This window comes from Canis lupus, chromosome X (genome assembly GCF_003254725.2).
Source record: "Canis lupus dingo isolate Sandy chromosome X, ASM325472v2, whole genome shotgun sequence".
NCBI lineage: Eukaryota > Metazoa > Chordata > Mammalia > Carnivora > Canidae > Canis > Canis lupus.
The window spans coordinates 107149169-107172558 of NC_064281.1; the positions used below are offsets into that span (position 1 = coordinate 107149169).

General features: G+C 44.7%; 1 protein-coding gene across 3 annotated transcripts in view; it reads right to left on the reverse strand.

Moving 5' to 3' along the window:
• The window catches only part of MAP7D3 (MAP7 domain containing 3), a 59643-nt gene extending 36632 nt beyond the window's left edge, over positions 1-23011 (reverse strand). For 2 of the 3 annotated variants that reach the window (XM_035711582.2, XM_035711576.2), the window contains exons 1-2: positions 22871-23011; positions 9488-9673 (exon numbers count right to left, since the gene is read on the reverse strand). In XM_035711582.2, the coding sequence (XP_035567475.1) occupies positions 9488-9524 (37 nt within the window). In that variant the 5' untranslated portion in view covers positions 9525-9673; positions 22871-23011. Of the gene's footprint in view, positions 1-9487; positions 9674-22017; positions 22035-22870 lie in introns of those variants that run through there. The other variant, XM_049107915.1, reaches the window with a different exon arrangement.
• Between the last annotated feature and the right edge of the window lie 379 nt (positions 23012-23390).

Sequence of the window (23390 nt, forward strand, 5' to 3'; positions counted from 1 at the left end):
TCACAGACCCCCCCACCCCTCTTCCCCCTTTCTCTTTGCCTAGAGAACCAGGATGATCTTGCTCTTTGTACCTTCTCCTTTTAAGGGAATCCCTGGCCCTTCCTGGGGTGGTCTGAGGGGCTGATTGTCATGGCCTGAGTTCACCAGGGTGGGGGCAGTGAGCTTCTGAGGAAAGGAAGAAGAGGCCACCACTCTGGTTTGGAGGGTATTTCCCCTCCAAACTGGAAAATCAGACAAACTTCAGAGGGGAAAGCTGTAGTGGCAGTGGTGGCCTGCTACTCAGAATAGTAGGTGAGTCTTGGATACTTAGGGTGGATAGTGAGAGCTGTCATTTGTCCAGTGTCTACCCAATGGCAGGTACTGTGCTAAATGCTTTGCATGGATCACTTCACATAATTCTCACCATAATTTTATGAGATAGCCTCTATTCTCATCCTCATTTTAAGATGAAGAAGAGGGCAGCCTGGGTGGCTCAGCGGTTTGGCGCCGCCTTCAGCCCAGGGCGTGATCCTAGAGACCCAGGATGGAGTCCCGCGTCGGGCTCCCTGTGTGGAGCCTTCTTCTCCCTCTGCCTATGTCTCTGCCTCTCTCTGTGTGTGTCTCTCATGAATGAATGATAAGGTCTTTAAAAAAAATAAGATGAAGAAGAGTGAGGGGTTGACTAATCTGCCCATGGTTAGCACAACTAGCACGTGGTGGAGCCAGCACTCAAGTCCATGTACATCTAGTAATCCTTCCTCTGTGTCTCACAGTTTAGAAGATGATGATCTCCAGTCCACTCTTAATTCCTAGCCTTTGTCTTCCAGTTTTTCATTGATCCAGTCCCCATACTCAGGCTACTGAGCCTTTTCAAAGCTGCACTTTCTATAGTTGGCAGTCTTCCTACAACTACATATCCCAACCCAGGTGTCTGTAGCTGTCATAAGCCTTTAATAGAATTTTCCCAGGGTACCTGGGTGACACAGTCACTTAAATGGCTGACTCTTGGTTTCAGCCCAGGTTGTGATCTCTGGGTTATGAGATCAAGCCCCACCTGTGTCGGCTACTGGGCTCTGTTGCACAGAGCCTGCTTAAGTTTCTCTCTCTCTCTCCCTCTGCCCCTCCCTGCCATGTGCTTTCTCTCTAAAATAAATAAATTGTTAAAAAATTTTGACTCAGACTCTTAAATAAGAAATCATTGGAGGGACACCTGCATTGCCCAGCGGTTGAGCATCTGCCTTTGGCTCAGGGCCTGATCTCGGGGTCCTGGGATCGAGTCCTACGAGTCCCTGTAGGGTGCCTGCTTCTCCCTCTGCCTATGTCTCTGCCTCTCTCTCTCTCTGAGTGTCTCTCATGAATAAATAAATTAAATATTTTAAAAAGAAAAAAAGAAACCATTGAAAATGGGTGTCTAATATAGGTCTTGCAGTGGAGATCAACAGGACTCCTCTTAAGCAGCTTTCTTCTAGATAGGCTCAGCAGAGTCAACATATGCTGAGTACTCAGGACTGGATTCAAAATGCATGTGTAAAAGGAAATGTGCCCAATCTATTGTAGTCTATCTTGCAATGAATGTTTGTTGAATGAATGAGAGAGAGTACTAAAAGCCTCTACAGTACTGAAGGAGGAAGAAATGAAAATATTTTGGATGGCCACTGGTGGGTTGAAAAGGTCTAGACTTAAAAGTATTAAAGGGCAGGCAGCCCTGGTGGCTCAGTGGTTTGGTGCCGCCTTCAGTCCGGGGCGTGATCCTGAGTTCCTGGGATCCTGGGATCGAGTCCCAAGTCGGGCTCCCTGCATGGAGCCTGCTTCTCCCTCTACCTGTGTCTCTGCCTCTCTCTGTCTCTAATAAATAAATAAAATCTTTTTAAAAAAGTATTAAAGGGCGCTTTTTGGGGGGATCTGCTACGGAAACAAGATGACAAAGGGGATGTCATCCTTCAGAATGCATCGCAATAAGACTCACACGTTGTGCTGCCACTGTGGCTCTAAGGCCTACCACCTTCAGAAGTCCACCTGCGGCAAGTGTGGCTACCCTGCCAAATGGAAGAGAAAGTATAACTGGAGTGCCAAGGCTAAAAGATGAAATACCACTGGGACTGGTCGAATGAGGCACCAAAATTGTATACCGCAGATTCAGGCATGGATTCTGTGAAGGAACGACACCTAAGACCAAGAGGGCAGTGTTGCAGCATCCAGTTCATCTTAAGGATTTCAACGATTAGTCAAAATAAATGTTCTGGTTTTAAAAAATTTTAAAAAGAAAGTATTAAAGGGCAATATAATGTCCTTTTCTCCTCCCTTAACTTCAAATAAAGTAGAGCAAACATGGGCTGGGCCTTCTCATTCTAAATACAGGCCTGTAATATAAAGGAAGTTTCAGAGGATGCCAAAAGCATAAAATATCAAGGAATGCCCTTTACAGACACTTTGGAATTTCTAATAGAGCTAAAAAATGGTGAAATCCAGATGGGAGAAAATGAGAAGAAAAGAGGAGTCAGTATAGTTTGTTAAAACACAGATTGCTGGGCCACATTCCCAGAATTTCTGATACTATAAGTGTTATTAGTTGTATAACATGTACCTCTAGGGAAATATACCAAATAACGTTTAGTGTGATGTCAAGTACACCTGAGTACTTAATGTTCTTTCACTTTGATGATGATAAGTATGAAAAATTCTAATACAGACCTAGTATCTCCTAGTTTGTGATACTTAATATTTTTTTAATAAGGGCAGGCAGATAGCTTTGCCCTACGGTGCACTGAAAGCCAAGGTATTGTCATGGCAACGCCTGGAAGCATCACACAGGGAATGGCATCACAGTGGAGGGAGAGGCATCACACACTAGGAGATATGGCAGGGATGCCAGAGGGCATTTTTGTACCACAGTTTCCTGTGCCACAGTCTGATACAACACACAACATACTTGGTTTCCCTTCTCTTTCCCTCCACCACACAGCACAGTGTACACACATATGCACCTACATTTTAAAAGGAGCTAGTTGGAAGACCAAGGGGAGACACATCCAGATCACACACAGGAAGTGAAATGCCAAAAAAAAAAACACTCCTCTCCTGAAGAGAGACAGACAGAGAGAGAGAGATGTTTCCCAGGGAACTTTGGTTAGATTTAGGGTGGATCCTATCCTTTTACCCACTATACTCAGCCCCTAATTCATTGTGTGCTAAACTCATACCTCTGCAGCAGAGGGAATGGCTTGTTGCTTTGGGTTTGATCTAGATGTTTGAAAGTTATGCAGATGGAAGGAATTTCACCCATATTTATATACTGCACTTCATTAATCATCAAGCTGTATCTAGGACTACAATACTGTTCTAAAATCTCTTAGGTCTTTAAGACTTTGAGACTCAGGGTTGTGAGATCAAGCCTCCTGTTGGGCTCTGTACTGCATGTGGATCCTGCTTAAGATCCTCTCTCTCCCTCTCCTTCTCCTTCTCCTTCTCCCTCCCCCTCTGCCTCTGCCCTCTCTCTCTCTCTCTCTCTACCTCTCTAAAAAAAATGCCATCTTTATTCTGGCTCTTCTTGAGAATTTCCCTTGGCAGGGGGTGGGGGTGTGTGTGCTGGCTGGCTCAGTCGGTAGAGCATACAAACTCTTCATGGGGTTGAGCCCTGCATTGGGTATAGAAATTACTTAAACATTAAAAAAAATCTTAAAAAATTTCTCTTTGCCAAACTCAACTGTTTGTCAACAGGCCAATACAGTTATAGTGGAAAGCCTGCACTGTAAACCCCATTGTTCCTTCAGGGCCAGCTCGCAGATCTATTTAGAGAATGTGTACTTTTAGGGGGAGAAAAAAGGGCCCCAGAGTACAAGGGAACCTTGTGTGCACACTCCTTAGGCCACATGGGTCTAGCGGAATGCACACTTGGGCAGCCAAGATCCCAGGCAAGTTTCACCAATGGGTTCTCATCCATGTGTGCTGCTGGGGTGAAGGACTCAGAAACACAGAGCAAAACTTCTCAGGGTCAGATTCACTCAATAGTCAGCCTCTCCAGGCCTCTGAGGAGTGTTTTTGGAGGGTGGATGGGGTGAAGAGAAAATGTGCAGGTTATCCCTGAGGCCAGAGGCTAAATAGACCACAGTTCTCTGCTTTCATGAAAGACACATACCCTTGCCTTTGCTTTTCTGTAGTTTCTAGATACTATTGTCGAGACAGCCATGAAACATGAGAGCTAGGGACGACCAGCAAGGCCACAAAGTTTAGACCTTCACTTCAACTCTAGCTCCCATAGCTGGAATCCTAGCTACTGCTCTTTTCCCCTGCACACACGTAAAAGGCTGTCCAGATAATCTATTGGAAGAAAAAAATAGTGAGAATTGCTGATCCAGTGCTGGGAACCATTATGTAATCCAGCTGGAATTTGCTCCATATCCTCCCAATGAAACGGGAAAAGGACACGGGAGGGAAACACATTGAGATACAGCAGTGTTGGCAAAGGCGCATGTAAAGGATGTTGAACAAGCATGATTTTTGTGAAGGGTCCAATGAGTTGGCCCCTGTCTGCTGCTCTGGACTCAATTCTCATTACTTCCTCCTGGGAACTCTTTTCTGCCACAGCAAAACCACACACCTTGGCTCATGGCACCTCTTTACTCTTCCCCTACACCTCACAGAGGCACAATTCAGATTCAGGCTAATCTGATTCCAGAGTTCTGGAGCTTTCCAGAGGTAGGAGGAGCCAGAGTGAGAGAGAGGGCTGCTAAAAACAGTGCCTGCCAGTCTCTGCCAAGGGCAAAAAGAGTAGCAAAATCAAATTGCTATTTGAATCTGCAGTGGGCGTGGGAACAGGAGATGGGCAAACATCAGCATAGCCTGAGAAGAAGTAACTCTTAGAACTGGGCTGTATAAATGGTTGCCATTTATCGGATGGTAAACTCTTACATATCTCACCCTCAGAACTTGACACATTGTTCTGTGAGGGTTTGTGTTGTCATTGATGATATTTATTATGCCTGAAACATACCCAGGTAACTAGTTTTTTTATGGGAGGAGGAGGGTGTATGCCAAATTCTGGTTCCTTCTGGATGTGTGTACACTGGGATACTGTAGCTGAGCCTCACTTCAGAAGGAAGGTGTGAGATATAAAGCACTGATTTCAATTTTAGTTCTGTAGAAATATTTGGGAAGCCTGCTTGGTGGTGTTTTCATGATTAAAAATGACCCAGTACATGTGCTTGACAGGAACATGAGCCACAGCAGGCTTGACATATGCTTTTTCCCATCTCCATATGTTTCATTTATATCTTAATCCATGGCCTTGGGGAATAGCTGGGTAAGATGGCACTTTGGGGACCACTGTCACTTGGTCTCATGCTATTTTCCTAGCCTATGGTATTCACACATCCCCCACTACGAGCTGGAATTTGGCCCTGGGCCTGTGGAATTGCTATAGGGCTGACTGCAGGGGAAAGAAAATTTGAAATGTGAAATGAATTTGTTCAAATGTGAGTCAGGGATGTGTTCAGTCTGTTTATAGAAGGAGGAAATGACATTTGAAGAAAATTGGTTCTGGGAGAAATGCTGTCATTATATAAGCTTTTGAAATTTAGTGACTGGCTAAGGCGAGTGACAGATGGGCTAACCTGTCAAGTACCCAAACATGCCCTTTACCCATTACGGTGCGGTGGCCTGGGTCCCTGGTTCGGCCACCAAAAGACTATTTGACCTGACTCTAAGTTTCTGCATCTGTAAAATGAGGATAAGAACAGTTGCCTATAAGTATTCTGTTGATAAAGTGGATCAGGTACAGTTCTCAGTATGAGCTCAATATAAAATAATTAATAGTAATAACAGCTAACATTTTGGAGGCACGTATCACATGCCAGGCACTGAGTTATGTGCGTTTTTCACGTTGTCTCACTTATTCTTGACAATTAGGCTACAAGGCCAGTGGAATTACCCCCTCAAATGCCTAATACTATTGATAATTATAAATACAGCACACAGCTCAGATTGGAAAACACAATTCAGGATCCCTGGGTGGCTCAATGGTTTAGTGCCTGCCTTCAGTCCAGGGCATGATCCTGGAGTCCTGGCTCGGGCTTCCTGCATGGGGCCTGCTTCTCCCTCTGCCTGTATCTCTCTGTATCTCTCATGAATAAATAAAATCTAAAAAAAAGGAAAAGACAATTCTACACTTTCTAATCCTGCCTATTCACCTCCCACACCTTTCCCTACCGAGTTTTCATTTGGGCCCAATGAGTTGGCCCCTGTCTGCTGCTCTGGACTGAGGGCTGGACATGTGTCACAATGTGATAGGATAATAAAGACAGGAGACCAAGAGAACAAGCATTTTTGGAGCTCAAATGCCTGAAGATGGGTTTGCAGTCAGAGACCAGAGATGGAGTTTTCATGCAAATAATAATGATTGTGTATAACTCTCTAACAGAGAGGTTTGTTTGGGGGAAACAAACATGGGTATCATTCATATACTTGAAATCTTACAATAAACCAGAACACTAAAGCTTCACAGTGTCACTACCCTTTGCATCACTGCTCCTCACCCTCCTTTCTTCTCTGCTTTCCTCTGCTGTAGGGGACAGGGTAAGGTCTATTCCCTTGAAGTGGCTTGCAGTCAGAAACCCTGTCCACCCACCCACAGGCACATCTCCTCGTGGGAGAAGGCACAAGGACAGAGCAGATAGAGCCCAAACACATAGATTGCACCCCTAGGATACTGGCAGTCCCCTCATTTCTTACCAATGGACATGCCCTTAGTAGATCTTGCAAGAAGAGAACAGTTCTTTTAGGAGAAAGACAAAGAGGGAAGGACATGTGCCTTGAAGAACCTTGGGTCTCTTAGGGTTAACCCAGGTCACACAGCCCTCAATCCATCCTGGAAGGACAGCTTGTACATGGGGGACATAGTGTCTCCTCCACGACAAGATTGTTTTAATGCAAAATGAAACCAAAGAAGGTTCAAGTTTCCCTTCGACCTTGGGGTTGTCACAAGCACAGAATTTCAACATTGTTCACTTACACTATCTGTGCACAGCTCCAAATTCATTCTGAGCACATTCCCCATTCCCCGCCATCTCTGCCAATTCTCCAGGCGTGGGATAAATGAAGCCCTTTCAGTCAGGTCTCCAAAATTCGTGGAAATATTAACGGCAGGAATATGACATTTGGAATTGTATGTTGTTGTAAAGTAGGAAAGGCAGTTACATTTTTTTCTGGTGGCATTTTTGAAACAAGTTAAGGAACACACCTGAGGATGAGCTTCTCTGAGCTGGGATTCTCAGAAGCACCAGAGACAGAAAAACTCAAATGATGACTTATTTGATAGCTCAAAGGCACTCCCCATTTTGAGAGCTTAGTCAGCTTCCTCTTTATTTTACAAAGGAAACAATTTAGAGGGTGTGACTTGTCCAAGGTCACAGGGCTAGTAAAATGGCAGAGTCATGTGTTTAAATGTCCCATTTTCAAAATTCTGTTATACACAATCCAATCCTGGCAGGGGGGGCTTGTTGTGTGTGGAAATTAATAAGATGATTAGTTGCTGTGAAGATTAAATGAGATAATGTCTGTAAAGTGCAGTGCACCATAGCTACACAAAACTGAATGAATATGTTCTAGCCGTCACACATTTTCTTTCTTTTATATTCACATCCACATATATTTTAGGTTTACATAGTTGTAATGTTTATGTCTATACCACATTGTGATCTTTTTTCATTTAACATAGCCTGCATACTTACCATTTTAATGCCTAAAAACATTCCATCTGGTCGGTAGACTCTACTTTTTTTAGACACTTTACCATTATTGAACATTTGGGTTGTTTTCAGTTTTTCATCCTTATAAATAGTGGGGCTTAGAGCAATCTTACATAGCTTCCCACCCTCCCACCCCCGTGCCCCTTTTGGGGTTGTTTCCTTAGAATATGTTCTCAAAAATGGAATGAGACCTAGAAAAAGCTCTCAAACCAGATTGCTCTTTAGAGAAATACCACCAGTTGACTGTGTTTGTGTGTCACCAGCGATGGGAAGATATATTATTGCAAAAAAAAAAAAAAAGTGGTTTAACTGTTCTGTCTAGGCATAGAAAAGGAACTTGGGTATTCTTGCCGGAAATTTCCTTTCCCGGCCCCCACCCCCGCCCCGCTCACCCCACCCCGTACCCTTGGCAGTGATAGTGCCCTCTTAGCCTTTTTCTGACTTCCTCCGCCTGCTCGGTGTCTTGGAACAAAAGTGACCATGCTAATACAGAACGGGATGAGCAGTTTTTTATATTAAAATCTAACAAAAGCCTCACACGGAGCACGGCTATCCCAAGAGCTTCACCCAATCAAATGCTGGAGATTCACTTGTGAATTTGCATCACAAACAAAAAGAGGATTTGGGTTTTTTTTATTTATTTATGATAGTCACACACACAGAGAGAGAGGCAGAGACACAGGCAGAGGGAGAAGCAGGCTCCATGCACCGGGAGCCCGATGTGGGATTCGATCCCGGGACTCCAGGATCGCACCCTGGGCCAAAGGCAGGCACTAAACCACTGCGCCACCCAGGGATCCCAAGAGGATTTGGGTTTTAAAGAAAAGTCTGCCATTTCAGAAAGAAAAAAACCCAACTGTGGATCTATTTATCTGTGGGCTTAAATTTGAACATTTGGCCCACTGGGCTTGGGATGCCTATTCTGACTTCTGTCACTTACAAATTGTCACTGATTTAATAAGTTACATTTTCTTTTTTTTTTGTAAAGATTTTGTTTATTTATTCATGAAAGACACACACACAGAGAGAGAGAGGCAGACACAGGCAGAGGGAGAAGCAGGCTCCATGCAGGGAGCCTGACATGGGACTCGATCCCAGGTCTCCAGGATCACGCCCTGGGCTGAAGGCGGCACTAAACCACTGAGCCACCCGGGCTGCCCAATAAGTTACATTTTCGAGTGTCAAGGCCCTTTGCCCTCCATGCAGCATTTCTTTAAATACTCAAAACTACCCTTGGAGTGAACACTGTTAACATCCCCATTCTATGGATGAGGAAACGGGAGCTTAGAAAGATATTTAACTTGCCCAGAGTCACACAGCTAGGAACTGCCTGAATTGTGATATGAACTCAAGATCTGCTCCACTCAAAGGCCTTTGTGCTTGACCTTGTCCTGCCTCTCAAGCTCTCGCTCTCGTTTATGATCCGGTGACTCATCTGCCACACTGACTCCAATGTTGTTTCAAGGAGCAAATGAGACCAAAATCCCCAAGTGCTTTGTAACGAGTAGACAAAACATTGTATAAAGTTGGGTAGGCACTTTATCAACGTCAGGCATTGTCACTTGGATTGATTTTAGCTGAGGTGACTCTATAGGACTCTAACAGGATCACCTAGCCCCGCCCTAGGCTTTCTGGAGAGACTTGGTGGTGGTTTCTATCCTGAGAGCAGTTTCTGTGGAGTGGATCCCCGATCATATTTACACTATGCTATCTGCAAAGGCAGTGCTTCTCTGTGAGGGACCTGTACATTTCAAGATGAAACTCACCTGAATTGAAGTTCTTGTTCCTTATGGTGTTTTGCATGTTTCAAAAGGAGGTAGATGAGCTAAACAAGAGGTGGTACTCAGAGACTCATCTTCCGAGCAAGCTGGGCTCTTGTAGGTCTTATTGTAGTGGGCAAATGACAAAGTTAGGGGGTGAGAATGGAAGAAGTCACAGTCCCACTTCTTTTCCTAAGAGGAGAAATCGAGAGTTAGACACAGTTCATCTTCATACTGAATCAGAGACTGTTAGGAGACTTTGGAAGAGGCTTGAACATCCTCTCCCATTCCTAATTTCCTGAGGATGGCTTTACTGCTTTTGTTAGCAATGTATGCACTGTCCTGTGTAGCAGACTCTGTCATGGGGGAAATTTGGGAACAGAATGTCTTCAGGGATACCTGGGTATGATACATCTGCCTGTGACATGTCTCCCTGAGTGTGATGTGCCTCTGTCCCTTACATGCATGGTCTCAAATTCTTTTTTTTTTAATTTCCTTACGTCATCACTACACCTAACACGTGGCTTCAACTCAAGACCCCGAGATCAAGAGTCACATGCTTCACTGACTGAGCTGGCCAGGCGCCCCTGGTGTTTAATTCTTGTACAATCCTAGGAAGTCGATACTATTCTTAAAGGCCTTATTACAGCTGAGGAATTCCAGGCTCAGAGAGGTTAACTAATCTGCCTCAGGGTTCACCATTGCTAAATGAAACCACTGGGCATATTTATCTCCCCAAAGAAGGAAACTGGAAGAGATTGTAATGGAGTTAAGAGGCTGGAGTTCTAGTTCCCACTCTGCCACTTCACCTTACTGGTATGACCTTGGCCAGAGCCCTTTCTACCTCTACAAGTTAAAGGGTCCTGTCCAGTTATTGCTTTGGTTTTTTGTTTTTGTTTTTTTGCTTGTTTGTTTTTTTTTTTTTTTTACTTATGAGAGAGAGAGAGAGAGGCAGAGACATAAGCAGGCTCCATGCACCGGGAGCCCGATGTGGGATTTGATCCCAGGTCTCCAGGATCGCTCCCTGGGACAAAGGCAGGCGCCAAACCGCTGCGCCACCCAGGGATCCCCTAGCTTTGGTTCTTTTATGGCTTTCCTCCCTCCGAAACCTGTGCTAAAATAAAAATAGAAATAGAAACAGAAAGTATGGCGATGTTCCCAAATCAAACATTAAATGATAGAGATCTTCATGCAAGGGACGATAGACCCTTTTCCTATTTGGCAAAGCTAAGTGTTGCTGCCACCTAGTGAAGAAAAGGAGCATGGCCTCTGGGCCAGGTCTGGTCCTGTATTGGCCTAGGGAAAAACTGGCAGAAATCATTCAACTGACTGGCTAATTTATGGGATTTCACAGATATGTTAAACCTTACTATGTTTCTGGAAGCCAATCTCTCCCTTTATCTAAAATGAGGTTAGGGCAGCCCAGGTGGCTCAGCGGTTTAGCGCCGCCTTCAGCCCAGGGTGTGATCCTGGAGACGCCGAATGGAGTCCCACCTCAGGCTACCTGCATGGAGCCTGCTTCTCCCTTTGCCTCTGTCTGTTCCTCTCTCTCTCTCTGTGTGTGTGTGTGTGTGTGTGTGTGTGTGTGTCTCATGAATAAACAAATAAAATCTTTTTAAAAAATAAAATAAAATGAGGTTGGGAGGATGACTGGGTAGCTCAGCGGTTGAGCATCTGCCTTTGGCTCACGAGATCCAGCATAGAGTCCCTGTGTCAGGCTCCCAGCGGGAAGCCTGCTTCTCCCTCTGCCTAGGTCTCTGCCTCTATTTATTCATGAGAGACACAGAAAGAGAGCGAAAAAGAGGCAGAGACCTAGGCAGAGGGAGAAGCAGGCTCCATGCAAGGAGCCCGATGTGGGACTCGGTCCTGGATCCCGAGATCACGTCCTGAGCCAAAGGCAGACGCTCAACCGCTGAGCCACCCAAGCGTCCTGATCTTTAAAAAAAATTTTTAAAAATAAATAAAACGAGGTTAGGAGAGGGGCTCCTGGGTGGCTCAGTCCGCTAAGCCACTGAGTCTTGATTTGGGCTTAGGTCATTGATCTTGGGCTCCTGAGATCGAGCCCCATTCACAGGCTTGGATCCTGCTTAAGATTTTCTCCTCCTTCTCCCTCTGCTCCTTCTCTCTCTCTCAAAAAAAATTTAGCTTTTTAAAAAATTTTTATTTATGATAGTCACACAGAGAGAGAGAGAGAGAGAGAGGCAGAGACATAAGCAGAGTGAGAAGCAGGCTCCATGCACCGGGAGCCCGACATGGGATTCGATCCTGGGTCTCCAGGATCACGCCCTGGGCCAAAGGCAGGCGCTAAACCGCTGCGCCACCCAGGGATCCCAAAAAATTAGCTTTAAAAACAAAATTAGGTAGAAGAACTTCTCTGGGCCATATTATTAAGTACTCTTGGGTACTCTGACCCATCTCTGGCCTCCTTCAAGTGTACCTATCCTATGTCCTTTCCCACACCCACACTCCCACTATAATCCTAGAACCCTAGGTCTGAGCAGGAAGGACCCATCCTCAGAGAATTTCTATGGCAACCTATGTCATAGTACAGAGGACAAGGGTTTTGACTGAGGTCACAGAGGCAGTTAACGTAGGCAGCGGTAACAATAGCGTATTCCCAGAATTCGGAAAGGTGGTTTGATAAAATCCGCCCAGAAGAGATGAGATTAAATGATTTGCAAAATCACTTTCCCAAGAGAATAGCTCCCAGGCCTGGAGCAAGGTTTGGAGATGTAATCAATGATATTTACATATTTAAAGAAAGCCTGAGTAGTTCTGGTGGGGAAGAGAGGGTGGTCAGGCCAGAAACCCCAGGAACCCTCCCTTATAGCAGCTTTAAGCACCACAGGATGTTCGATGTTAAAGGAAGTGCTCCCTGGGACTCCCTGAGGCTCCCAGCCTGGAATCTCCATTTCCGGAGAGACATTCCCACCCCAGGGCTCCCAAGGCACCAGGTGTAATCTTAGCTTTCCCCTATGCCTGCGGAAAAGAATTCTTAGAAGTGAGAATGAAAGCATTGGCTATTACAGGGTAACATGCATCTGCTAGAATGTATTTTAAACAATCAAAAGTTTTTAGAACGACAATAAATCACTTGCATCTAGTTGAGGGGATCCACTTACTCTTGTAATACTTCCTTGTACAATCAGCAATCTTAAACATTAAGGCTAAAATGGCTGACATCAGCAAGGGCATCCACTGAGTCAGGGGCTTTGCATTGTCTCATTTCCATCTGACAACAGTCCAATGAGGTAACAGTGATTATACAACTGAATAAGCTGAGGCTCAGAGAGCAGTGTACCCAGAGCCCCACAGCTCCCCCTGACTTTCTCAGCCCCTGATTACTACCCTGTACCACCCTCCTCCCTGCCAGCTCTAGGGAGTGGAAGCAGGAGGTGCGCGTGTGCACTCTGGCTAGTGGACACGCACATTTCCAACTCGTAGAAAGGAGTCTGTCCTCACCAGCCCATCCCAACCCCCTGCAAACCCCACCAGAGACCAGGGCAGGGGCATTCTGGTGATCCAGCCTCTCCTCAGGGAACTGATCCACCGGTTTGCTGGCTAGTTGCCTGTAGGGGGAGAGATTACCTCGGGAAAACATTTTCCCTAATTTACAACAAATGTTTGCTGGGCGCCGGTGAAGGGGGAGACAGACTAGGAGAACAGGTGACTAATTAAGGGAAAGAATTTTTGATTATCTGTTGTTTCAGATTATCAGAGCAATTGCTTCTCTCTCTTAACATGGATAATTAAGAATTGACCGTGTAGTTAAGTGATTCAAACCCTCCTCGCTCACATAAAATTCTCTTTGGTAATAAACAAGCATGCACAGAATTATTCGCTGAAAGGGATGGACTTCCTTCCAGTGTTTGTTGGCAGATACAACCCCGTCCTCCTCCCATTAAATTATCAATTAGGCGAAGAGCTTCCTTAAACAAGAACATCTATCTATCACCCATCTCTCTAATACGTATATATCTCTGTAATATGAACAGAATAAGCACAATAGTAATACTACCCTCGTCCCACCTCTCCCCACACTTTTGACTCTTTTTGGTTCCTTAGGCTAAGAATACGTGCTAAGGCTTATAGAACATTTTACGCTGTCTCTGTATAGTTTTTTTCAGGCGGGGAATAATAAGGGCATTTGGAAAATGTGAACAGGAAACAGTTGAACACAAGCTGAGAATGCTGTTAAAAAGAGGAAGTGAGTCGGAGACTAAAGGAAACTTTGTGTTGGGAGGGTCATCAAAAAAAGACCTTTTTTTTTTTTTTTTTTTTTTTTAAAGAGGCCATGCCTCTCATGCCTAGGCCCCATGCACCAAGTCTGGACTATAAGCAGAATTTTCAGCTGTTTCCTGAAATAAGCCCAAGGTATATTGACCACAAATTGTTTTCCTGGGGTTGAGATTATCACACATTTCATTAAATCACCCCACCCCTGGTTTTCTAGCCTAGTTTTAGCATGTTTTAGATGCTCAACAAATATTGAGTCAAAATGTAATCAGGTTCTAGGCTTCAAGAATCAAGTGGCTTTCTTCTTGTTAAACAGCAAAAGAAATGAGGAACTTTCAGAGTGTAAAGGGGAGGCTGTAAAGAGAGTAAATGTTCTCATCTCATTTTATATGAATCATAGCTGTAATAATGCAGCCAGCCACAGCATGGGCAGCTCTTCAGTGGCTGGTTTCAGCCACCTTCCAATCCAGCCGTCTACCTGTAGGGTACAATTCACGGAAACAACTGTTTAATTAAAAAGAGAAGACTGCGTGTGTGTGTGTGTGTGTGTGTGTGTGTGTGTGTGTGTGTGTGTGTTTAATGCAGAGAAGCTAGAATTGAAAAGAATTTTTAGTATGGAAAAGAATTTTTAGAATTAGGACAATTCTTACTACCAGGAGGCTGTGCTTACTTACGTGGTGTGTGAGAAGTTCCCAAAGACACCCCTTTATCTCTCTAGCACCCCCACAAGTCTTCCTCCTACCACCTGTGACAGCTACTTAAAACCCCCAGTGGGGAGCTAAAATCTGATCTCTAGTGGCCTCTGTTAAAATCATGCATTTGGGAAGAAGAGGGTAGAAACCACCTGAAATCTTGGCAGGGAGCAATTATTATGTGCCAAGCATAATGCTGGCAAACATGCATATGAAAAGATGCTCGACCTCATTAGTCATGTAGGAAATGCAAATTAAAGCCACAGTGAGATACCACTGCATACCGGATCAGGTTGGTTAAAATAGAAACAAAGCAAAAACAAAACTGATACTATCAAAATGCTCACAAGGATGCAGATTATTTGGACCCCTGGAATATTGCTGGTGAGAGGAGAAATCTTCAAGGAGAACAGGAAGAAAATGGTACTAATTTCGTCTCTTGTCTAGAATGGACCTTTTCCTGTTGAGGGCTAAAATAAAGTATTATAAGCAGGTCCTGACTGGGGCAGTAGCTAAAAAGAGTAGTGGCCACGTGTTATGTAGTGACTAGATCATTCCAGAGTAAAATGAAGAACTCTGGAGAAACACTTAAGTTCCTGGTCTCAGCCCAAAGACGGGAAGTTTATTTGACATTCTCTCTATTAAAATTACATACTTCTGGAAAACTAATTTTTTAAAGATTTTATTTTTAAGTAATCTCTACATCCAACAAGGGGCCACAACCCTGAGATCAAGACTTGCGTGCTCCACTGACTGAGCCAGCCAGATGCCCCTGGAAAGCTTTTTTTTTTTTTTTAAAGATTTTTAAAAATTTACTTTATTATTATTATTTTTTTTTATAATTTTTTTTTTTAGATTTTTATTTATTTATTCATGATAGTCACACAGAGAGAGACAGAGAGGCAGAGACACAGGCAGAGGGAGGAGCAGGCTCCATGCAGGGAGCCCGATGTGGGATTCGATCCTGGGTCTCCAGGTCGCGCCCCGGGCCAAAGGCAGGCGCCAAACCGCTGCGCCACCCAGGGATCCCTACTTTATTTTTTTAAAGTAAGCTCTATGCCCAACGTGGGGCTTGAATTCACCACCCTGTGATCAAGAGTTGCATGCTCTACCAACTGAGCCAGTCAAGCACTCCTCTGGAAACCTAATTTCCACCATTGAGACAATACATGTCTCCTTTCAATTTTAAGAAATTCGTCACTTATTTTTAGTTTTTAAAAAATATTTTATTTATTCATTTGTGAGAGAGACAGAGACAGAGCATGAGCGGGGAAGGGGGGAGAGGGAGAGGGAGAACCCTGCTCAGCAGGGAGCCTGACATGGGGCTGATCCCAGGACCTTGAGATCATGACCCCAGAAGGCAAACATTCAACTGACTGAGCTACCCAGGAGCCCCAGGAATTGATCTCTTCTTGGGGTGGTGCCTGGGTGTCTCAGTGGGTTGAACATCTGCCTTCCTCTTGGGTCATGATCCCAGGGTCCTGGGATCGAGCCCTGCATGGGGCTCTCTACTCAGCGGGGAGCCTGCTTCTCCCTCTCCCTCTGCTGTTCCCTTCTTATGCTCTCTGGTGCTCTCTCTCTCTCTCTGTTAAGTAAATAAAATCTTTTTAAAAAGAGAAATTGGGATGCCCAGGTGGCTCAGTGGTTGAGTCTGCCTTCTGCTCAGGGCCTGATCCCAGGGTCCTGGGATCAAGTCCAGCATTGGGCTCCTCACAGGGAGCCTGCTTCTTTCTCCCTCTGCCTCCCTCTGTGTGTCTCTCATGAATAGATAAAATATTTTTTAAAAATAAGAATAAATTAAAAAGAAACTGATCACTTCTATAGATTGCTTTTACTAGGGAGAAGTTTGTGGAATTGGGGGTGGGTGGGAGGGAGGGACAAAGGGAGGGAGGGTGCTCTGCTCCCTTTGCAGAGCTTCTGGGTGCCTGGTTGAATTCAGTGCTACCTCTGACTGCCTCCTGCAGCTTTTTAGCCCTCAGGTTTACCTACAGATTTACTGTGTTGCAAATGAGTCCCAGCAACCTAAGCTTCCTAGGATTGGTGACCCTTGGAAACCATTTCCTGATAAGGGGATGCATGTGGCCCCAGGATTTACTGTACCTTTCTCAATCAATACTAATTACTTCCCTGCATTAATGGCTTCTGCTTTCAGCGAGACTAGGGCACCTCCTCAGTTCTGCCATTTCCCTGACAACGATGAATTATAGTCAAGGTTATGCTCTTACCTCCACCGGACTCAAATCACCCTCCTGGCTTGAGAGCTCCGGGAAGCTTTCTAGACAGATGTTGCCATGGTTCTGTTTGCTGGACTACCTGCCAATTTGGTTAATGTAGGTAAATACACTTATGCTCTCTGCCTTTTACCTCTGGAGGGGACCTGTCTGCAGTTAATTGAAATAAAGAATGCCAAATAATCTGAATAAATATACATTGTGTTACACAGGGCAACTAAATCAAGCTGAAGAGTCAGTCTAAAGTGATGACTACTGTAGAGAAGCAAGAGTGCATTGTCATTACGTGCCTGAATTGCTCATGTGGAGGTCATTTTTTTAGACTAGAAAATGACCAATGATTGTACAATCAATAGGGTTGCCAGCTGGTTGATTTCATTCCGGTTAGTTTGGCCAAATACCATTGACCAGAAAACAATCCATCTGACTGTGATCATTTCTAATTGTTCTGACAGAATTGATTGATTGAGGATTTTTTCACCCATGGAAACAGACTTGTTTTTGTAAGGTTTTAATATTTAGGAATTTGGAGCCCTTTCCCTCTATAAATGATTCAAAGGTTCCATTCCTTTTTTAGACAAAACACACATCTGCCTGAAGGCTCAAAGATGATAATATGATGCCAATTACTTGCATAATCAAATCACCAAACACTCTGGAAATGACTTACCTTTTTGCCCCAAGTCCTGCAGCATCTTGGGGGTGACTTTCATATCTATTATCTCTTTCCATCTAGAACACTCTGACTCCTGGCATCTCCCAACACTTATAGGGCCCCTTTCAAATGAGAAGCCCTAAAGCTGACCTGAAGCTTCATTAGCTGTTTTAAATTTATGGTAAAATTCCTTTTGCAGAGCACCTATCTTAGTTTTGAGTTGTTAAATAATTAACATGTCTATATTATTAATATCTTCCTCCCCTAGTAGACTCTGTCCTGTGAGATCGGGGACCATGTTTAACTTTGCCGATCATTGGGATAGAACAGGCACTCAATAAATATTTCTTTGCCTAGCACAGTGCCTGATGGGGCTCAGTGCTGGGCTGAATGGAACAGTTAGGAGAGGCCCTACCATTCCCTCACCTTCTGTAGTCAGAATGCCAACCTCCAAATAGTCGATGTAAACAAAGCTGGCTGGGTATACTTATGAGAGGGGAAGAATAGGGAAGGAAGCTGGCCAAGACTGGGAAGCTGGAGGTTACTGGTTAGAGTGGGGCTGGGCCTGCTTTAGCTCCTACTGTTACCCTTCAAAGCCTCATGGGGGATGGGCAGGAGGCTGTGCACAACAGCAAATACAAGGGAAAAGGTGCAGGAAATCAGAAAGCAGTCATTGAGCATCATTAGAATGAGCTAGTAATAATCATAATAACTACCATTTACCAAGTTCCAGGCCCCATGCTCCATACTTTCCCATACATTATCTCATATCTTACTCATAATGAGTCTGTGAGAGAGGTATCTCCATTTCGTGCTGTGGAAACTAAGACTCATGTTGATACAGAGTTTGGCAGTATTCCCATGGAGGTCCAAGGCACTCTAACCCTGGTCTTTCTGAGTTCAGAGCCAGAACTCCCTTTTAACCACTGCACTATTAGCCAGAAGAAGAGTGCAAGTGTAGAAACTTGCAGAGCCTTCAGTGAGTGGGGGGTCAAAGTAGCTTCCAGGGTACAGTTTGATCAGTTGCTAGAGAGCCAGATGGAATAGATTTATTGCCGACTGGGCAGGGGACCTGTAAGAAGAGGATTTGGCCTGAGCCATGACTAGGCTGGAAGCTGGGTGGGACCAGAAAGAATGAGACCAATAGCAATTAAAGGGAAATATCCAGCACCTAGGAGAGCTCCAGGCTTGCTTCTCCTGCATGGGGCAAAGCTAGACCTGGCAATACTATTGGTCCTCTCCTTGGCCCAAAGATCTCCCCCAGGTCAAGCAATCTACTCAGGGATGTGACAGGGTGGCATTCACTGCTGTGGGCAGCTCACATGTAGGAGCTGTGTGTTAAGGAGATGAGCTGTATGTCAGACTTCTAAGTTGTAGCCTAGCTGTGTCCCTGAACCCAGACCCTGCTCTGAATTCTCCAGCAGTGGAACGGCAGTGACAGCTGTGAAAACAAGCAGGCTTGCTCATCTTGGCATTGAGTTATAGAGCACATCATCATTATGGAGGGAGTCAGTAACATCTGTCTTTCCTGGCCTTTATTTAACTTATTCTACTTAGGAAGCCTCTCCATGTTCCCACTCTGTAACTACTGTAAATGATGCAAAAGAGGAGCAAGAGACAGAGACAGAAAGAGGGAGAGAGAATTAATTTACCACTGGGTGAAATGAAAATGTACTGAAGTGTAATGGAATTTCATTAACTTCGGAAATGATGATGAATGCTGTCCAAATAATTCTTACTAATGCATAATTCACAGCTGAAAATAGAGCCAAACTCTCCTAAAAAGCACATCCATTTATGCCCCCAAATTAATTTGGTATGTTATTCAGGATGGTTGACAGGATAAAAGATCTACTATGAAATGTAATCATCTATTAAGATTGGGAATCTAGGAGTCTTTCTAGTTTAGTAGATGAGGGGAGCTGATAACAAGTGGCATCTTGAGAGGCAGACACCCACAGTCCTCATTCTCATAATTTGAATCTCCCCAAAGACATAATTTCAGACATAACCACGGAGAAGTTAGGATGAGCTTTGAGGTCTCCATAGCAACCACGACCCAGTTCATATATATATCCCAAAAGGAAATTAAAATCCCTTTCAACAAATTTAAATGGGGTCAGGAAAAGGCCCATACCTTTCCTGACTGGCAATGTTTTTACATTATATGTTTATATAATATATAAATTATATAGATCATATATTATATACATTTACATATAATTACGCAGAAAGGTTTAAAAATTACTTTCCCATTTTGTGATACTGTCTTTCCTATTCCACAAACTCTCAATGACATTTATCACTTAATGTCTCAAGACATAATAATCCCTTCTTTAAAACCCACTTATGCTTTTTGTATACTCAGGAGAGTGGTAATGGGGGAGAGACCTTTTCACCTTTAGATCTAACACAAACTGTGGTTGGCAGAGAGAGAACATTATTACGAAGGAGGATAGCTATTGGCCCAGCTTCCACCAATGGGAATGCATAGCTTCAGAGGCCAGTCAACATCTCACAATGGAGGCATCATGGCTCTTCTCCACCTTCAACCAATTAGAGAGAACCTTGGTCAAACATATGAATAGTAATGTCAGGATGACTTCTGGAACCCTCTGAATTCCTTCCCCAGGGTGGATTGTGCTGGGTAGAGGTGGAGGTGTTATGGGAGAAGCACTACCTTCCAAGGTCACCCCTACTTGTCTAAATGGCCAGATCTTATGATTTAAGGTGCTGGGGTGGTAAACAAACACATTGGCTGCTGATACAGGAGCATCTGATTCAGAAGGCAACCACGATTTGGCAGCATCCACCAATGGGAAGCCTCATTTGTAGGACCATCAACACCTCACAATGGAGGCATCATGGCTTCACCCCACAGTGGGTCCCTTAACCACTCAGAGAGTACCTTCTTGCTGACATATGAATAGTGATATCAGGGATGACTAATGCTACCTTCTCAGGTCTTTCTCCTAAGATGAGGTCTAGTGGGTGGAAGTGAATATGTCATGGGGCCTACTACCTTCCAAGGCTACCCCTATTCCTCCTAATGGCTTGACCCTATGATTTGGAATGCTTGGGCGGTAAATGAGCACATTGGCTACTGATACAGTGTTAGTGATTAAGTAGAAGGGTAGCCATTGGGCTGGCTTCCACCTATGGGTGACCTTAGTTTGAGGGGCCATCAACACCTCACAATGGAGGCATTGTGACTCCTCCTCCCAACCAGGGGGTCCTCTCAGCCACTCAGAGAGCACCTTGTTCTGACATATGAGTAGTGATATCAAGAATGACTTAAGATATCTTCTACTCATTCCCATAGAACTAGATTTAGTGTGAAGATGGACGTGTTATGGGGTGGGGGGGCATTAACTTCTAGGGCCATCCCTATTTACCCAAATGGCCCTACCTTGTGATATGGGTACTGAGGCAGGGATCAATCAGTACTGAGGACATGATTAAGTAGGAGGTAGCCATTGGGCCAGCTTCCACCAATGGGAGATCTTAGTTTGAGAGGCTGACAACTCCTCATAATACAGGCATCTTTCTCCCCTACATGAGTCCTTTAGCCAATCAGAGAACCCCTTGTATTGACATGTGAATAGTCACATCAAGGATGACTTCTGCTACCCTCTCAAGTCCTTTTCCTAGGATGAGATCTGGTGCATAGAAGTGGATGTGTCACGGGGAACTACTACCTTTGAAGGGCACCCCTAGTACTCCTAATAACCTATTGTTAAGGAGTGCTACAATTAAAATCGAGCCCATTGTCTGCTGATATGGAGGTCTTGATTAAGTAGGATGCAGCTATTGAGCCAGCTTTCACCAATGAGAAACCTTTGTTTTCAAGGCCATCAATATCTCACAATGGAGGCATCATGGTTTTCCCACCACTGCCCCTCCCAAGTGGCTAATGCTACCCTTCATTTTTTCCCCTAGAGTAGGATTCAGTGTGTGAGGTAGAAATGTTAATGGGGGAGCACTATCTTCTAGGGCCATCCCTATCCCTCTTGCCAGTCCTACCCTGTGATATGGGTGCTGAGGTGGGAGTCAAGCACACTGGTTGCTAATACAGAGTATGTGATTAAGTAGGAGGCAGCCATTGGCCAGCTTCCACCTATGGGAGTCGTTCATTTGTTAGGTCATCAACGCCTCATAATGAGGTGTCATGGCTCCTCTCCCCCTCCCCTGTGGGTCCCTCAGCCACTCAGAGAGCACTTTGTGCTGACATGTGAATAGTGATATCAGAGACGACTAATACTATCATCCAATACTATCATCCCAAGAACTTTCCTAAATGAGCCTAGTGAGTGGAAGGGGATGTGTCATGGGGGACTACTGCCTTCCAAGGCCACTCCCATTCCTCTTGAAGGCCTAATTATCATGTGAGATGTTGTGATTGGAATCAAACCTATCTGCTGCTGATACAGAAGCCTTAAGTAGGAGGCAGCCACTGGCCGCTTCCACCAATAGGAGTCCTTCGTTTGTTTGTTAGGTCATCAGCGCCTCACAATGGAGGCGTCATGACTCCTCCCCTCCTCCTCTGTGGGTCCCTCAGCCACTCAGAGAGCACCTGGTGCTGACTTGTTAGTAGTGACATCAGGGATGACTTCTGCCACCCTGAGTTGCTTCTCCTACAGCAGAATTCAGAGTGTGAGGTAGAAATGTTATCAGGGGAACACTACTTTCTAGGGCCATCCCTATCCCTCTTGCCAGTCCTACCTTGTGATATGGGTGCTGAGGTGAGAGTCAAGCACACTGGCTGCTAATACAGAGTATGTGATTAGTAGGAGGCAGCCATTGGCCAGCTTCCACCTATGGGAGTCCTTCATTTGTTAGGTCATCAACACCTCACAATGGACGCATAATGGCTCCTTTCTGCCATGAGTCCCTCAGCCGCGCAGGAGAGCACCTTGTGCTGACACATGAATAGTAATGTTAGGGACTTCATCTCTCCCTCTTAATGGCTTCTCTTGGGGTAGAAGTACAAATTAATAGGGCCACTATCAACTAAGAGGTCCCTGAAATCTTTCCTGCGTTGGTATCCCCACCTAGTCTCCCTGCCGCTATTCTGTGGTGTCATAGACTCCTTATATCACAGTAACCAGATATCCCTTGTGAAAGACCCTTGCCCTTGCCTGTTCTCATACCTAGGGTTTTACATGCAGTCATTGAGGCACATCACTTACCTTATGGATCCAATGTGTTTTCTAAGGCATATATCAGTTTTTCATACTTTAGAGCCTTTGGAAACTGCTCCTTAGCAGGCTTTCAGGACCCCATGTGGCTTGCTCAGTCCCCTCCAGCCCCCCACCCAGGCTCCTTCCCACCATCTGTGCTCTGGGTGTGTAGGTATCAGTGCTTACTTTTGGCCTGAAATGTTTGTGATTTCATCTCCACCCATACTAGTGCTACTTACCTTCCAAGAATAAATGAATAAATGAATAGTAAAGAAATAGTCTCTTTCAGAGACTTCCCCCTCTAAGCCCTAGCTTGGTGACCACTGTGCTACTTGTTCTATGTACCTCACCCCCCACACCTCCCTTTGCCTTGCTCTTCTGATGTGACCGCTAACCTGGAGGGTGGATGGATGTTGGTAGCTCTCTGGATATGAGCCTTGTCACCACGAAGGTGGGTTTCTGATGTCTTCATCTAGGCTCTTCTCCAGTGTCTGGGCTGTCCCAGGGACTGAGCCTGTATTTATACCCAGGTCACGCCCAGGTGGCACTATTATGTGCTAACCAACCCACTATGACCTGGCCTGCACTATGACATAGGTGAACCAGGACTAGGTTATGTCCGAATATATTTCAATGACTGAATACTTTTCAAGGTAGAAGAAACATAATCATGTATAAGCACAAAGACTGATAAAATAACCTTCCCACAAAACTGTTCAGAATTCTGGATTCACAATCCTGCTTCTCCTTTTGTTCATAAAGAGCATGAACAGGTGCGAGGGCTGCTGCCTTACCAGCTCCATGACACTCGTCAGAGGCCTATTGCTTACTTGAGTCTTTTGTCACATCCAGTAGCCCAGCCACATTCTCCTTGTTTCAGAGCTGTAAGAGCAGTGGCTAAACATGTAAAACTTC